The 18,127-nt window shown below is 40.5% G+C and overlaps 1 protein-coding gene across 2 annotated transcripts in view; it reads right to left on the reverse strand.

Moving 5' to 3' along the window:
- Dmtf1 (cyclin D binding myb like transcription factor 1) overlaps positions 1-17,303 on the reverse strand; it is a 40,388-nt gene extending 23,085 nt beyond the window's left edge. The window contains exons 1-4 of one of the 2 annotated variants that reach the window (XM_032907044.1): positions 17,157-17,303; positions 8,211-8,331; positions 6,734-6,850; positions 5,284-5,406 (exon numbers count right to left, since the gene is read on the reverse strand). In XM_032907044.1, the coding sequence (XP_032762935.1) occupies positions 5,284-5,406; positions 6,734-6,842 (232 nt within the window). In that variant the 5' untranslated portion in view covers positions 6,843-6,850; positions 8,211-8,331; positions 17,157-17,303. The remainder of the gene's footprint in view (positions 1-5,283; positions 5,407-6,733; positions 6,851-8,210; positions 8,332-17,156) is intronic. The other variant, XM_032907043.1, reaches the window with a different exon arrangement.
- Between the last annotated feature and the right edge of the window lie 824 nt (positions 17,304-18,127).

Consider the following 18,127-nt stretch of genomic DNA (forward strand, 5'->3'; position numbering starts at 1 on the left):
GCAAAGTCACATTGTTCATGCTACCATTCTCTAAGGCTATCCATTAGTTGTGTTAAATATACAGGCAAAACCAATTTACATAGGCTTCTAGTTTTCCAAAGGACAATGGAAGGGAAGATAGGAAAGGCATCTGAAGTAACTGCAAGAGAGTGAACATGATCACAGAACTGCAAATGGGTAAGGAGAGCGGGAGAGACAGTACAGAAGGAACAATGCAAAGCTGGCAAATCCGTGGGGGCGGAACTGAAAAGACTACTGGAGTTCTGCAGGGAGACTGCGCTGGAAAGAGGAGGCAACCAGTCTGAAAGGTCACAAATGCACACCAGTAACAAGTGACCCAAGAGAGCAAGAGGGAGAAGCAAATGGAGAACAAAAAGATGAGTGACTCTCAACAGGAAATGACCATGACACGTGAGAAGCAGCATAAAGGCAGATAACCACAAAGGAGTAAGCTAGAATGACTAAGCTGAGAGGACTGAATCAGCAGCTTTAAAAAGGATGTAAAACCTGAGTTTCTTGTTAAATAACTTAGTACTAACAGACCTGCATGAAGTCTAGCAAATAATGCTTTGCTTAGTATGCAATGTAGCATTTCATGTTCCCATATCCCCAGCTTTGTGTCTAAGTATCCCCGGGAACACTAGCCTTCGACTTCATCACACTACAGTCTACCCCCACCCTGGTATCTTTGCATCCTGGTTTCTTTTCCTCAACCTCCTTCCGTATTCCAACCATTCCCAACTCCAGCTACCAGTTTTACTCCCTACCTCCAAGAAACCAATCTTCAGCTTCCTGTGCCTAGCTTACTTCACCCAAGACATGCTGCTGCTTTAAATGCAGCACTTTATTCTTTTATATCTAAGTTAATATTTCACAATGTCTATGTATCACAGTTTCTTCATCTGTGGGTGGACACCCAGGCTGATGGCACGTCCTGCCTACTGTGACAGTGCTATAAGCAGGGGAATGGGAAATGAAGGCATCTCCTGGTAGATCACCTATCAGTTCTACTCTGGGAACCACACTGTTTTACAGGATGGATGTATTCATATTTCCAACAACAGTGTACAAGAGCCCTTCTTCTCTCTGCCCTTGTCAACACTGTAGTTATAGTCATTCTGCTTCGTGTGCACCGATCGATCTCATTACCCATTATCAGTCTATTCAAATTTTCTGTCTGCATGCTTCAATTTGTGGACACATGTCCACAAAACTTATTTGGAGGTTTTCCCATTCATTAGCATAGAATAGCTTAAAAATACAAGTATTTCTAACTCTTTGTACTTTTGTTGTATTAATTTTGAGTCTCCTTTTCCTGATAAATCTAATGATTTATCCATTCAATATACATGCTTTCACAAATCAGCTGTTCAACTGAGCTGTTATATTGACCTTTTAGGGTCCAGTTTGTTTCAATTTGATCTGACACTTGTTATTTCTTCCTTTATAATTTTAAGTGTGATCTATTCTTGTTTTGCTAGATACCTGAAGACATCATCTGGTTATGTGAACTCTTTCTTCAATGTAGGCATTTAATGTTACTAACTTCTCTCTTAGCATTACTTCTCCTGTGTATGTTGTTATTTCCATCTTCATGTTTTACATTGTTACTCCGTTGACCCATTAATCATTCAATGGCATACTGTTGATAAGCAACTTCATTCACATGGTGATCTGATGACTACATTTTGAAATTTGTTGGAATGTGTTTTGTGGCCTAATATAAGCATGGTCTATCCTGAAGAAATGTTTCTTGTACTGAAGACACTATGCAATTCACTGCATGATAAAATTATATATAAGAGTCTATTAGAGTCATTTGACTTATAATATAGTATACTGCCAATGTTTCTTTGATTTTCTATCTGATTTTCCAGAGATCAATGTGGGAAACTGGAACTCTCAAACATTACTTTATTAAGTACTCTCTACGCCAACATTTGGTTTATTTAGCAGTTCCACTGCTTGGGATTTATACATGTTTGCAACGATTCACCTGTTCAATCGATCCCTTTATAATAATTAAGGTTACCTTTGTTGTCTCTTATCTATAAGTAAAATCCATTTTACTTATAATAACTTTTTGATGCTTTTCATTTATTTTCTTCATTCCTTAATTTTTGGTCTATTGTGTGTCCTTATAAATAAGCTAATGTCTTGAGATTTTTGCCCTTAAATCCGTTTTGCCATATTAAACATTTATGGTATTAGTATTGCTAACATGTATTCTTGTTACTTTGTTAAATTTGGAGTTTGCTTTCTAGGTGGTAGTTTCCCTCCTCCCTCTTGGATAGCTTGTTTTTCTGTATTGGTAGAATTTTTTTTTGGTTCTTTTTTTTTTTTTTTTTTTTGGAGCTGGGGACCGAACCCAGGGCCTTGCGCTTCCTAGGTAAGCTCTACCACTGAGCTAAATCCCAGCCCCATGTATTGGTAGAATTTAATTGCAGGTTTTTGTTCTTTTTGCTTTTGGGTGAGGGATAGTTCTTTTGATTCTAGGAAAGGAATCTCTTAGTATTGTAAAGCTGGTGTGGCCTGATAGAAGTGGATTCTCTGGTTTTGCATGTCTTGGAAAGGCATTTTCTATCTTTCAATGCTAGCACTTTTCAGAGTAATATATTCATGTTGCCACTGAGCATTTCTATTTATGTAATGATTTTGTTTTTGCTCTGTAGACTAAGGTGGCGTTGAACTCAGAGATCCACCTGCCTCTGCCTCCTGAGTGCCACCACCGATCAGCATGAGAAGACCTTCCTTGAGTGACTCTATTAGAGGTCTCTGAGATTAATTCAAGATTTGAAAAATGTTCAACTGCTATTTTGCTGAATTCATTTTTATATGTCCCTTTCCTTTCTATTACAGAATACCCGTAACACAATCATTTTCTTAAAGTTAAGTCTTATTTGTAAGTCTTGGATCTTTTTTAACTCTTTAGATCTGAGTTATTTCTAAACACTTATTACTTCAAGTTCAAGAAATTTGGAATCAGCAGCTTTTGCTTTGCTTTATCTAGTTTGTTAAAGCTTGATTTTAAATTTTCATTTACCAAGTTCTTTAGCTCCAAATTTTGTGTATTTTTATAATGTATATCCTTTCTGGGTTCTTTATTTAAAACAAAAGGTATTTTCCTAATTTCACTGAGCTGTTTGCATTTTCTTGATTACAGTTATTATTTAAACAACTAAACTTTTAAAAAGGCAACTGGTGTATTTCCTTTTCCTTGAAATCGCGACCTTTGGCTGATTTCTTTGGGCAGTAACGTTACCTTCTTCATGTCTTTGTGTGTGTGTGTGTGTGTGTATGTGTAAATATGTACATTAAATTGCTTCTACCAATTTTACAGGCAGTAGAGGTATTTTTTTTCCCTAGAGATGTGCCTTGGCTGTGTTGGGCAGGCTATTCTGGCTTTGGATCCAGGGAGGCCCAATAGTTAAGTGTTTATGTTAACCAGTACTTGTTAACCTATGGGTGACTCAGTAGCCTAGACCACAGTGTATGAGTGGGATTATCCTACCTGCTAAGATGCATCTCTCCTAGTTGGGGGTGGTTTGCAAGTGGATCTAGGCATCACATGTTCACTTTCAGTTTCTGTGGTTGATGCTGTCAACTATGATGAAGTCACCCAGTATGGTCCCTTGTAGGTAAGATGTAGTCAGTGTGGTTATGGAGATAAAGTACCTGCTAATTTTTAAAGGCTATGTGGAAACACATCTATTCCAGTAGGTTCAACATATAACTAGAGTGTGGCCAAGTATTCACTCATGTCTATGGAGATGAGGCTGCTCTGGTGGATACAGGAAAAGAATGGCCATTGGTGTGTACAAGCTACACACATTACCTTCACAAAGCTGCAAAGGCGACCTGTTCACTTCCAGGGTGATGAGGATGAAGACGGGACCACGTGGCTGCTTTTGTTCCTAAACTTCTTAGGCAGGGAAGCTTAGCTACTCATCAGAGTCAAGGGCTGAGAGGGGACTAAGTGGCCAAACTCTGTGCTTTACTATAGGTTTTTATTTATTTATTTTTAACAAAAGACAAATGTTTCTAAGTTGATTTTATCAACAGTTTTTATCAATGTGGAGAACACACTCAAGAGTCCGAGTCAAGTCTTCTAATCATGTCCCAAATGTAACAAAGTGCATAGCACATGCACTCTAGTGTCACCACACCTACATTTATTAGGTGACAAATGAACTTCACACCATAAAACAGAACAAAGGGCCAAGTAGAGACCCAACCTATGAACCAAGTATTTTAAATAATGAACTAACTAGTCACAATTTGGCCCAAGAGAATTGTTCAAAAACTCTGGTTTATAAAATATTCATATAGGATTATATCTGTATAGATAGGCCAACCAAGTTTTTTAAAAAGTGACAAAAACACAGTAAGAAACACTTAAAAACATGAACCAACAGGAAGAAACTTCATTTAGTTCAAAATTTGAAGCATGGATATGTTACTCTTAACTGTTTTTTTATACACAGTAATCTGAAATAAAACGGTATCTGTTCAGTTTGAGAAGCAATTAGCTCTGTGCCTGTTTCTTATTAAGATATAATCGTCTATGCTAAATACCTAGTCCTAACTTCACTGACTAGATAAAGATTTGATTTCATTTGATACTTAAATCAGAAACAGGATGTGATATTGTTGCTGGTATGCCGGTCAATGGCATTCAACTGAACTGTTCTATCGTCTCTGAATCTAGCCTACTTACTCTAAAGGATATCAAAATCTAAGCATACTAAAAACCTCATTAGGGTAAGAAACCTAGGCATCTACCTAACTTCCATGCAGATCAACACAAAGGTGAAAGTGTGGCCTAGAGGAGCTAGACTACCTGGGAGTGTCCTAATGTCCTGTCTCTCTGAGCTTCATTTTTTTTATTACAATATATGATGATAATTGTACCTACTGCATAGCACTGGAGAAAGGTTTGGGGACGGGTGTAGTTTAAAAACTCTTGAACAAAATAGGGATGAACACATATCCATTTAAAAAACAAGGAGAGCCTCAATAGATATAAGGCACAATAAATACTCCTTTCAAATCCCACAGCAGCAGGTTGAGAGTAAAGAAGTGTTGAAAAGATTGCACAATATGGAAAGGCAATTTAAGAGTTATGCTTGCTTGGCACACAGTAAACACTCATAAGCATTAGCTTAAAAACGTATTTTCTTCACTAAGTAGGTAACAGTAGAGCGTAGGTCTCTAGAAATGCCAATTGACTCTTGCAAGCTACAGTCCGATTCCAAAGGTAACCATGTTCCTTAACAGACTTACGTGGGAGTGCCACAACCGATATGCACGGTGTAGAGTCATCAATGCTCTGATCATCCTCGGAGGACAAACAAAGCCTCTTATGTGGAGGTTCAGTACTGTCTTCTGAGTCTATTTCATCAGGGTCTAATGGGGGCGGGGGGGGGGAAACAAACCAAAGAGAATGCTCAAAACTTCAAATCAATTTCAAAAATAACAAATCTCTACCTAGTACATCAGTCTCTGCAGCAATTTTCTCATCCCCTAAAACCATTCTTCCCCTACTTGCTCACTTAAATTCACCCAGCAACACAAGGACTCATTGTCATTGCTTTCTCCTTGCTTATAGTAGTACCCAGGTCCTGTTCTTATAACCACCACCACTGTGGATAAAAGTCCCACCTTCTAACTAACTTGGTTTTCCAAAGACTTCACACACACAGGGAAGGGCTGCTCATGGATTCATTCAAACATTTACTAAATGTCTATAGTTGGTTCTAAGTGCTGGGGACAGAACAGTGAAGGATGTCCTGTCGAGGAAGTTCTGGTGGAATAATAACTAAACCAACAATTTCACAACAGTGTACTCAGAGCTGTGACTGTGGAATGAAGAAGTTGTCATGAGTGCACGGAGATAGACACCTAGACTGGAAGTGAAGGGAGATTTCCTATGGAGGTGTCATGAACTTGAAAAAAAAAAAATGGAAGCAGGGAAACATTTGTCCCTTCTGGCAGTTAGAGAAAAATGTGCAGTAGAATTGAAGAGTGGAAAAAAGTGTTGTGAAAATAAACAACTATGAATACTAGAAGAACATAAGCCTGAGAATTCTAACCGCCATGGCGGCTGTGGCAGGAGGGAATCAAAGCACGCAGTTATATATTCTAAAAACCACGCTAGACTTTCAATATGGCACTAACACGTAGGAAAACTGGATAAAAGGCTGGAATAACCCAGATGAGAAAAGATAATCTGGTCTAATCAAGAGGGACCCAAAACAGGGATAAATGGAGTTTTAGGACAGCATACCACCAGTTAGGTCATGACACAAGGAATTTATTCCTAACCGTGACCAGAGATTCTAAAAAGGAAAAGTGAAGTTTAGGAAATATCTGGAAAGAAGCCCTTGGGCCATGTAAAATCCGAGGTGCCTATAAGTAGTATAGAGAGTTCATAATAGAGATAGAAATGTGAACCGCCCCAACAGGTACATGCTAGGTAAAATGAATGAATGAAATAATCCAGGATGAAATCACAGTCAGAAGACAGAAAGCAGATTAGTAAAGAATATCACACACGCTTAGACTAAAAGTCATAGTTCATTAAGAACTAAGAGATTTTTATAAGTTAAGATTAATCTATAATCTGAAGACGCCATGGTCTTTTCAAGCACACAAGTCTAAACTACGTGTCAGTGATGGACAAAAGGAGAGATAGAATTGATCAATCCCCAGTATTAGTTAGCAATTCTCCTACCATTCTGAGGGCAATGAAGAATGAGGTTCCCGTCTGTGTCCTGAGTAAACGTCACAGAATTCACAGTTTCTACTGTTACTGTGTCAGAATCCTCTTCAACTGTGCTCATACTCAAATCTGTATAAGAGACCATGTAAGGATTTATAAAATTATTTCCAGACAGTACATGAAACTGATCTAGATATCTGCGTTACAGTCTTTATATAAACCTGCAGAAGGAGTTCAGATTTCACCAACTGCCTTTCTTAGTTTCTACCCATTGTTAATGAGATTCAATAACCTGTAAGAATTTGACCAACTCTGATTAGTTCTAACAACTTTCTTATAATATTTACATTTTGTGGTGGTTAATTTTCACTGTCAATGTGAGATTTAGAATCACCATAGAAATAAACCTCTGGGCATGACTGTAAGGAATTTTCTAGATTAGGTTGAACTGGGAAATGCACTTTAAATTTGAGTGATGTCATGCCAAGGGTTGAGTTTTCAGACTAAGTAGAAGACATGAAGAGAACTGAGCAGCAGCATGCATGTTTCTCTGCTTCCTGGCCGAAGACACAATGTGGATGCACGTGACCAGCCGCCTCAGGCCTGCCACCCTGTCTTCTCAGCCATAGTGATTGACAAATGGTCTGCCATTGAACTACATTTCAAGCCTGGTATTTTTAGCAGAAAATTAACCAAAACTTCCATCTTGATCTAACAATTGTAAGCACCTTTTGAGTATTTAAGCCCTGAAAAATAAGAACACTAAATAATTCTTTTCTCCCCATAGTATTAAACCAGTATACTTAACCACAGCAAATGCTTTTGTATGGGGTTGGGCCTACTCCTGACAAAGAGAATTTCTGTTTAAGGTAACCTCACTTGCTCTTTCCTATGCAATAGCCCAGCTGTTGTGCTTGTTCTCAGACTAAACAATTAGAATCTTAGAACAAGGTCAGTGTCTTGTGGCTGGCAAAGATCAGAGTGTTGGACTACCAACGCCTGATTAAAGTATGTAGAATCTTATACATCTTTTTTTTTTTTCTTTTTTTCGGAGCTGGGGACCGAACCCAGGGCCTTTACCACTACCACTGAGCTAAATCCCCAACCCCGAATCTTATACATCTTGTTTCAACAGTTTTTTCCTACATATCTTTTACTAATAATACCAACAAAAGTCTTGATGTATATTCATTTACTCAATATTTGGCTCACATAGATATTAATCTGTGTGTGTGTGTGTGTGTGTGTGTGTGTGTGTGTGTATTAATATATATTCTGTTTAAAAAATATTTTCCTTTGGCAAAAAGACAACTATATATTAGTATTTACATGGTAAAGATTCAATGAGTAATGAGCTTACTATATCAAAGAACATGATTTTACAACTGTAATGACACCATTTTCAAGATAAAGATAAATGGATATCATGATGTAGTTCTGTCAGGTCTGCAAACCATTGGGTGTATTTTTGCAGTAAAGAGAGGCTTACCTAGACCACAGATAGATTAGCTACAGCCCTTCCCATAGAATCACGCCTCTGTGCTTTGGCCAGCAGCATCACTCACGTTATCCAGACTGTTTCTCCTCCATGCTTGTGCATCTGCAACACTCTAGAACAGTAACAGTATAGTATGAGGCTTAGACACAACAAGTAGTATTTGAGTACCAGTTATAATGCTGTAGCACTCTGGCCTCACACCCGATGTCTTACCCACAACAGTGAGACAGAAGCACAACTTTCTTCTGAATGCATTTTATGGTAATCTGCCTGCAAACCAGTACTGTACAAGCAAAGACAGAAACAATCCATTCTTTATCCTCTTAGAGCTCATAGGCCACTCAGCAAACAGTCAGATGTCCTCTGAAAACAGGTTTAGGTATACAAGTGGTTCGGCCTCGGGACCATTGTGCAAACTTACTGCATATGAAACACTAATTAACATGTCCAGTTAACACGTTCTTCTATAATGATACATTAACACCTCTGAAATACCTTATTTCATCTTAAACCATTAAAAACCATTTATAGTATCCATTCAATCAGGAACCACACAAGAGGACAAGTAAACAACCCTTTTCAGGAATCTGTGGGAACCAACCAACTAACCTTTATATTATCTGGGGACAGTTGATTTCTAACAGATCACTCAGGATGGAGAAGACAGAAGGTGTAAGTTATAAAGACTGTGTTTAGGAGGTGACTATGATTTGGAAACATCACAGTACTCAAGAAGAGAGGAAAGAGAGAATAGCTTTGCTTTGGGGGCAGAGACAACAAGGCTTTATGACTGAAGAGACTGCGACTAAGAAAGAGGACACCATCTCTGGATGATTCCTGGGCTTCTGGTTTCAACTCAAGACATGGGCTGTTTTTATTAAGTATTAGTACAATTGATACCTAAATGTAATATATACGGTATTTAAGGTGCCAAGTGAATGGCTGAACATTTAAGTTATGCTCAGCAGTTATAATTAATATCTATAAATCTGACTTAATAAAGTACACAAGTTGTTTTTAAAGATACCTAGAAATTGGAGGCTTAGATTCTAGTTCCAGAACGGAACAGAAGACAAGGACTGGTTCAGGTTAAGAGAACTCGGGTTCGAATTGAACTCAGGACCTCTGGACGAATAGTCAGTTCTCTTAACTGCTGAGCCACCTCTCCAGCCTCTGCCCCCCCCCCCGTTATTGGTGGGAGTGTAATCACATGTCACAGTGAGTATGAGGAGTCGGATGTGTCCTTCCATCTTTGTGTGTGCTGGGTACTGAGTTCTGATCTAAAGTCTACAGATTGCACAGCGAGTGTTATTACTGCTTATCACTGAGCCATGTTGTCATTCCTTCCATTTGACCTTATTACAGTGACCCTTCAATTGGTGTTGGATAACTTGGGAAGGTACCAAATCTGATTTCAGTTTTTATGGACAGATACTATCGCAGCCAATCCTGCTGAGCTGAGGTTAGTCCTGGGGACCCACAGGTAGAAGGAAAGAACTAAGTCCCACAAGTTATTCCCTGATACGCACCACACCAACGTCTCACTCCAAAGAGACGAACAGATCAGTGCAATTACAGAAACTGTTTACAAAACAAAGTCTTTTATGGAATTTACCCTTAACTATTAAAAGAAAGAGAGAGAGAGAGAGAGAGAGAGAGAGAGAGAGAGAGAGAGAGAGAGAGAGAGAGAGCCCGGGTTCGGTCTCCAGTAAGCACAAGGCAGCTCCCAACCCTCTGTAATCTCAGTTCCAGGACCCAGCACTCTCTTCTGGCCTGTGGTACATAGATACACACACAGGCAAAAACACACATAAAGTAAAACTCATCAATCTTTAAAAAAAAAAAAACGAGGAAGACAAACAGAGCAGACTAAGGACTAGCTAGTGACACAGAAGGAAACCTAGTAAGTATTCAATGGGTATAGAAATGACTAGCTGCCAGTAAGATGACAGAGAAGTGCTTACTTGATCAGGCAATAAATATGGAGAACACTCATGACCTTAACAGAAGTAATTTCAGTGGACTGGGGGTGGATGGCAAACAGAGAATCCAAAATACAGAGGACAAGACACACTTTGAAGGTAAAGAGTGGGAAAAGGAAGTGAGGTCATGCCAGTGTTAAAGTCAGAAATACTCATCTAAACAGAAACACGTTGACAAATCAATCACAGCAACTGGGGTGAAGGAACTTAGAGCTGACTCTCACTCATTACACACAAAATGCTGCTGCAGCAGGAGCCCTTCCACCTGCACACTGCCACGAACGTTCTACACACAGCTCTATCACCCTCTTCAGCCTTCCCCCAAATCAGGGGTGATGTCACTTTTACACTAATTAGAAATAAGACACCAGGGAGGACAGACAGATAACATTTTACCTGACAAACTGACATTCCGGCATATTCTCATCCCTGATAAATTACCTTGAGACAATAAATACCTTAATAAATTCAAGAAAAAGGAACCTGAAAACGGTGTAAAACATGTATAATGGCACTCTTGCATATGCCCCATTTCACTTACAGCTAACGGGATTAGGGGAGGAAAGCATGTAATAGAGTATCATAATGTAGCCCAGGCTGGCCTAAAATTGATTATCCTCCTATGTACAAGTTTGTGTTACCATGCTCACACAAGATGTCCCTATTCACTAGAATACAGTAACTTGGTGGAACAAACAGGGTACGTTACAACATAGCAACATTTGTTATTTAGCACAAAATTAAAGAATCTCTCATGCTCCCCTTCACTTCAGTATTGATACAAAGTCCTTAGACTCACATATCCATTGGGTCTTCTATTGCCCTCAATTTTAGGGCAGTTAAATGTCAAGAATTCATTAAAAAGAAATAAATCCAGGAAGCCTCATGTCTTCTTTAGAGGTCAACTTCATTAACAGTTTCTAAGCACAGACACTACCTATGGTAATCATATAAAGCCAGAGGTAACATAGGCTGACCTGAGATGACAAAGGCTGTCTAGGAAGATAGAGTGCAGTTAGATGGCATAGGAAAATGCACTAGTGAGGATACTCTTAATATGGGAAATACAGCCAGGCAGTGGTAGCATACACCTTTAATCCTAGCACTCTGAAGAGCAGAGGGAGGTGAATCAGAGTTCGAGGCTAGCATGGTATACAAAGTTCCAGAATGGCCAAGGTCACACAGAAAAACGCTGGAAAATCCACAGGCAGGGAAGGGGAGGGCATACAATACTATCTGGGGTGGGGGTGGGGGGTGAAGTACAGAACTGAAGGCGACAAGGCCGTGTTTGAGATTTCCTGGCCCAATATAGTATTAACAATTACCTATTTCTCTTGAACATTTTAATGATTACCTTCCAAATTTTTGGTTATACTTCACCAAACTTTTGTTTTTACAATATTATGAAAAAAAATTTTTTTAAGATAAAGTCTCACTGTGTAACCCAGGCTAGCCTTGACCTTATGATTCTCCTGACTTGGCCTCTTCACTGTTAGGATCACCGGCTTGTATCACCATGCCCAAATTTTTTCTTCTTTCCCCCCTACTAATTACTTCCCACCATTTCAATAGGTATATAATACCTGTCCAGTCAGTAATTATTGGGGGAGTTAGTTTGAGGTCACAGTATTTACAAACCCTCCTTAATGAGCCTCTATGCCCAGCATATTCTCACACCCACCCCCCCTCTCTCTCTCATGCACGGGCGTACACACACACACACACACACACACACACACACACACACACACACGGCAATATTTATCTACTAATGTGTAATTTAAAAAACATATTTAATGTTTTTTTTCTCTAAAGGAACAAAGATCTAAATTCTTAGATCTCATATCTGGATGCATATAGAAATGTTAGAAAACATACAGGCCTACAGAATAACATCTTCAGAAAGTACTTACTACTTCCTATGGGAACCCTCTGCACTTGATGTGCAATGCTTTGGAACGATTATAAGACAGATCAGACTGTCCTCTGTTCCTCAGGCACTGGGTTAAGAGTTAAAGTGTGAAACACCATTCATTTTAAGGATGTCTATACTGTGAGCACCCCTGTTCACGTTTTCCTTCAAATCTGACTGTCTAATCAGACAGCTGTTAGACCCTTCCCTACTGCTGTCACTGCCGTGAGCAAGGGACAACCACGCAGCCAGCTGAGTGCATTATGGCACCACCAATTGTTCTGAACGTTCTAAACAGACAGCTTTGAAAAAGCTTTACATCAACCAACCTGCTTGCTGAAGTACAACCTCCAGACTTTTTGCCATCACAAGCTTTGATGAACTCTTCATGACCCCACAGTTGTTCCAACCCAGGCCAGAAGGGAGCATCTCCCCTGGTGGTCCAGCTAAAGGCCTGTGATGGTATAAGCATTTACATAAGGAGCTTTGCCCCAACAAGCACAAACATTGTCCTTATTTGTTTGGATTGCTGTGAATGAAGCACAGCCTACCACATTTGTGAGCCAGCTAGGAGACATTCCTACACTATCACCTGCATCATTGCCCAGTGTCTCCACTGTCATCTTCTCTTACAGGCTTAGTTGGTAACACACGAAAAAAGTACATTACAAGTGGAAGTGAAGGAAGAGGCTGAGGCAGTGGCAGTAGTAAGGAGACCTAAAGGGTTCCAGAGCTAACAGGGAACAGAGGTGAGAGCCAAAAGGGAGTCCTGGCATTTAAAGAGTCCCAGGAAGCTGCCAAAGAGCCAAGGCTCTCAAACTCTCTGGACAGTGAAACTGCTAACACTAGTCCCTGACAACAGGATGGGGATAGTCACTTCTGTGACAAAGCTGGAAGACTAACACTACTGCTTACCTCTGCTGTTCAAGACTGCCCCAAACCAAAGCTGTCAAGGGCTGTGGCCACTGGCAGTTAAAGCAGGAGCACTCATTCAGCCGTTAGCCTGAAGGCCTGGGAGAGCTGTGTCTTGGGTTCACTTGGTCAATAGGCCTCTAGTGCTTGGGGTTCACAACTGTGAAGCATGGCAGTCCAGACCCTAAGTCGTGGATACTCCAGAATTCGGCGTTGCTGGAAGTATATTCTTTGCCTATTCAGGATTTCTATCCAGGCAGAGCAAGATTCCCTGCTAGCAGTAACAGCTCTGGACCCTTAAAATCCTTTTGTATACTGTGTGAGGAAGTTTGGAAAGTAGATTTATAAATCAAGCTAAAGAATATTGAACTAAAGAACATAATGGTTTCATTTAAAGATGGTAAGCCAATACTACATATCATCAAGTGTCAATACGTTATTAAATGAAATTTAAAGTAATGCTTCAATTGCTTTAAGTGTTGACTTAATTATCAATGATGCTGTAATTGAACAGAGTAAATTACATGGTAATATGGGTGATTTTAAGTAAGGCACATAACTTCATGCGTGGCCTGACAATAAAATTGTATTGCCTATCTAATGTAATTAACAATGATATAAGAACTTAAGTGTTTTATTATACTCTATCTTTTCAAACAGCACTTTTAAAAAAACGCAATCTGATTTTTAGATTATCACAAATTATCACCATGTTCTTTCCACTAGTTTATTTTAAAATCACATTTCTTTACCAAACACTGTAACACACTATGCAGTGAATAAACCTAACACATATTTCTTTGGCATAAAACACTTTGTAAGGGGAGTGAAGGGTTAGCTCTAAACACCAGTGCTAGAAGGAATGGCCTCACGGTACAAATAGTAAAAAATGATGTTTCAAAAGGTATGACAAAAGTTTATATAGGACCTGCCAACATACTTGTTCTTGACAACTTTAATCATGGAGTGGGCTATCTTTCCACAAACTAGAAAAAAAAGCAGACACAATAGTTACCTTTTATTGAAACTGAACCAATTTACCTTTATGGCATCAAAGCAAACAAACTGATTTTTATTAATTTTTATTATAAGAATTCTGGCACAAAGCAAAAGCACCATCAAGACAAATGTACAATGATACAAGAGCCATCAAACTCCACATGCCTCTGTACTCCATCCAGATAACATTTGGCTCTGGATTTATGTACCACCTTTGTTGAAACTGTATTATTTAAGCACACAAATTTCTAATCCTTTCAAGTGGAGTTACGGCAAAAAGAGAATGTACTCAATTAGTAAAATGAGAACTTAAGTTTGAGAGAACATTAGCACAGTCTGTACAAACACTGGAGCTCAACTGTGTAGAGTAGATGCTGATCTACCAGGCTGAGGTGGTCACCACAGAATCCTCCTTAACCTCTATGCTCTTCTAAAGTCTTGGTGTGTTTGCAACTGACAGATACAAATTTAAAGAAAGTCACCAGTTCCTCAATGCTTTCAAAAACACCTGGCTCTCTCCCTAACTTAATGCTGACAGTCTGGCTGTACACTCTTAGTTGGGAGGCTTATTTCTTATTAAGACGTTAATAGAAACCACTGCACTCAAGAGACTGAGACAAAAACTGTAGGGTTTCTGAAAATATCCCATCTTTGAAGAGACTGAACTTTTAACAGTTCTTGCAGCCACGCTAATAACATTCCTTGAGAACATTTAATACTGTGTACTTAGTCTCCTATCCCACTGTGTGCTCAGCCTGTTTAATTTTAATCTGCCTTTATGATAACAATGTAACCAACCTTACAATGCTGTGGATTTCCCACGAAATTAGCTTTTACAACCTAAGCTAAATGCGTAATTTTAATCTTATGTATTTGTCTGTGCTGGTGACCCAGAATTTGTGTATATTGTGATAATCATTGCTGAAAGCAACCAATAGGTTGAAAGCAATCCCAAACAAAACATATTTACCATAAATATTGAATGCTAAATATGGACACAATTTGATAACATGGTTTCGTTTTGCTACTCTGGGTCATTAAAACTGTTTCTATAAAACCTTACCCTTTAATTTCTTTCCCACACGATATTTTCTGCCCTATTTAATAAATGTAAAACAAGGCCGTTTGTTAGGGACATCGAATGATATAGGCAAACACAACTTTAAAAAAAAAAAAGTTGGAGATTTAGCTCAGTGGTAGAGCACTTGCCTAGCAAGCGCAAGGCCCTGGGTTCGGTCCTCAGCTCTGGGGGGAAAATAATAATAATAATAATAATAATAATAATAATAATAATAATAATAATAGGCAGACAGACAGACCAGAGGGCACTAGTAACCATTTCCCAGATACACTCTTATTTTCAAGCTCAAACCCTAAGAATAAAACTTTGATTTCCTCCCTCAAAAAACTAAAACCTGAATACTTGGAGAAAAAGGTTTATTTTGTATGTTTTCCCCAAACTGCTAAACATACACATTTAAATTCTTAAGAAGTATGCAAGACCCAGTACTTTCAGAGTAAATGCTGAAGACAAGAAAACAGAACAGGTAAGTTTCTAGATCATTCCCCTGAACAACAGTTTGGGTTAAGTCTATCATAATCTAAAATAATGAAGAAATGCTAGCTTGTTTGGTGGTACTCAAAAGCACCTGAGAAAGACAGTGAAGTAATGGGATAGAAGCATAAAATACATACCATCTTCACAGTAACAATTTTCTTCAAACCCTTATTTGTGTTTTTTACTGCTGTGGAGGTTTTATTTATATTTTTTGACTGCGGTGGAGGACACCATTAGTCTCTCACCAACTTGGTACACTCAACATAACGATTTTTGAAATGTAATTTAAGTCTAAGTTTATCCAAATATACACTTTTTATTACTATTCTATCCCAGTAAAACCAATAAGACTTTGTTATTATAGTTGTAGTTTTAAATGTTATTGTAAATTACTCGAATTATTAAGGTACATTTATGACTGCCCTAAAGAAATTTGAAGTACCAGAAAAATCTTTAAGGAAAGTAGCCTTTGATGTCTGTAAACCTTCAACATAATCAAAGGCCTTTTCTTTAATTTATAGCCTAAAAGTTATTTACAAAATAAAATATAGGTCTAATTAATAAAAGTCTCAAATGGCATTACATCTAGCTTAAGACATAAAATATCAGAAACAGTACTGAAATGCTCTTTTCTTTCGAGGATGTTCCAATAGGAAGTCTAGCTGTCAGAAAGGGGTACAAGATCTCAGAAAAGCAATCACGAGCATTAGGCTGGGGAAAGGGATGTAATATCCATTTCACGGGCTACCAATCTTTCCTTAGCTACACCGAGTCTTTATAAAAACATATGCTGTATCATTCAACAGCACAGGATGGCACTGGACCACTTCTTTCGGAGTTAAAACTCTCAAGGCTGAGGGGAGATTCTCAAAAAAAGTTCTCGCTAGAGTACCAAAGAGGGTTTTGAAACGCTTAAGGTTTGCTCCGCACGATCCTGACAATTACTAGTTGGCTGGGCGAGGACTCTCCCCGCACCCTAGGCCACGTCCCGTGCAGTCTTTAAAGAGAAAGTCCGGCCAGCAACCATGACTCCCTCGCTGAGTCCAGCCAGACCGTACAACCGGCGAGGGGCATACAGGCCAAGCAAGCAAAAGAGAACTGGGTGGGCTTGGGGAGACCCCCGCCCCCACTACCCTGCCAACCGCACCCACGCCCAGGCAGCGTAGGGGGCTTAGTCGACCGCGAATCCAGCAAAGCTAGGCTGGGAGCTCTGCCGTCCAGCACGCACACGCCCGCCGGCCCCTGGCGCTGTCCTCCGCGACTCGGGCCCACCCCCAGGGGTCCCGGCGCCATTTAGTTCCTCCAGCCCGCCGCCATTTTCCGCCCCCGCCGGCTCGCCGCTGCGCCCCAGCGATCGCTCGGTGGTTCCAGCCGCCAGCACCTGCATGAGCCGGCGACGGAGACCGCGGGCGCAGCGTGCGGGGCCTGCCGCGGCGGCTAGACAAAGACCGGACTCCGACCCCGCCCGCAGAACCCGGCCGGCGGCAGCCAAGGCCTGCGAAGGGGCCGGCTCGGCCGCACTGGGCGGAGCGGCTGCGACAGAGGCCCGGACCTGAAGGTTCCATCGCACTTACTTCCTGTTTTGGGTCCGGGCACTTTGGAAGAACCAGGATGGAGGCTCCAAAAAATACCAGGATGGAGGAAGCAGCCACGGGAGAGAGTGGCTGCAGCTGGGGTGAGCGAGCGCAACCAGCCACCGGAAACGGAGCCGCGGCCGCGCCCCGCCCCCGCCCTCTCAGTACCCCCCCTCTCCGGCCCGCCTCTCCCGTGGGGCGGACCTGCGCGCCACCTTGGACGTCACTTCCGTCTGCGTCGACAAGCTGATGGGTTGCTGCGGAGTCGACCGCCATTCTCAGCAAGCAATACGGTCGTATAGTCCCTGCCGAGCTGATGCGGATGATATAGAGGAGAGTCTTTTCCTTAGCAGGTGTCTGCACCGTTTAGTTTCCGGAGGATCGAAGGGAAGAAGAGGCCTTAGAGTACAGAAGAAAGCAGGGTGTCTCTCTCTGCTCCTTGGTTTCTGGTCGTGTGGTATAATTATTGTGAAAGGTGTCCTCCGTGAGTGTGACCTCGCTTTTAGGAGACTACAGTTCTTCATGCATTTAAAGTTCAATGCTGGTCTCTACACCGATTGCATCTCTGTTTTCTGGATCCTTAGAGATGAACAAAATAGAAACCCTGCCCCCATGCCAACCTTTTAAGAATCAGATTCCTTAAGAGTTTATATGAATAAATGCATTTTGACTATATCCACTCATAATTCCTCCCGTGTTCTCCCTGACATCCCCAATCCCCACTCAAATTCATGTCCTGGTACGTGTGTGTGTGTGTGTGTGTGTGTGTGTGTGTTTTCCTGGGTACACATGTAAGCCAGATGTTCTTGGGTGTAGGGCTGCGCACTTGGACATAAGAAAACAATCTGGTCTCTTCAGGAAGGAAATTGATTCTTCCTCAGCAGCCTTTAATGGATGGAACTTTGTTAGCCATTATCCCATCCATGCTGCAGTGTTGACTGGAGTGGTGGTGTGCAGGATACCACAGCTGC

The sequence above is a fragment of the Rattus rattus genome, chromosome 6, assembly GCF_011064425.1.
Source record: "Rattus rattus isolate New Zealand chromosome 6, Rrattus_CSIRO_v1, whole genome shotgun sequence".
NCBI classification, from domain to species: domain Eukaryota; kingdom Metazoa; phylum Chordata; class Mammalia; order Rodentia; family Muridae; genus Rattus; species Rattus rattus.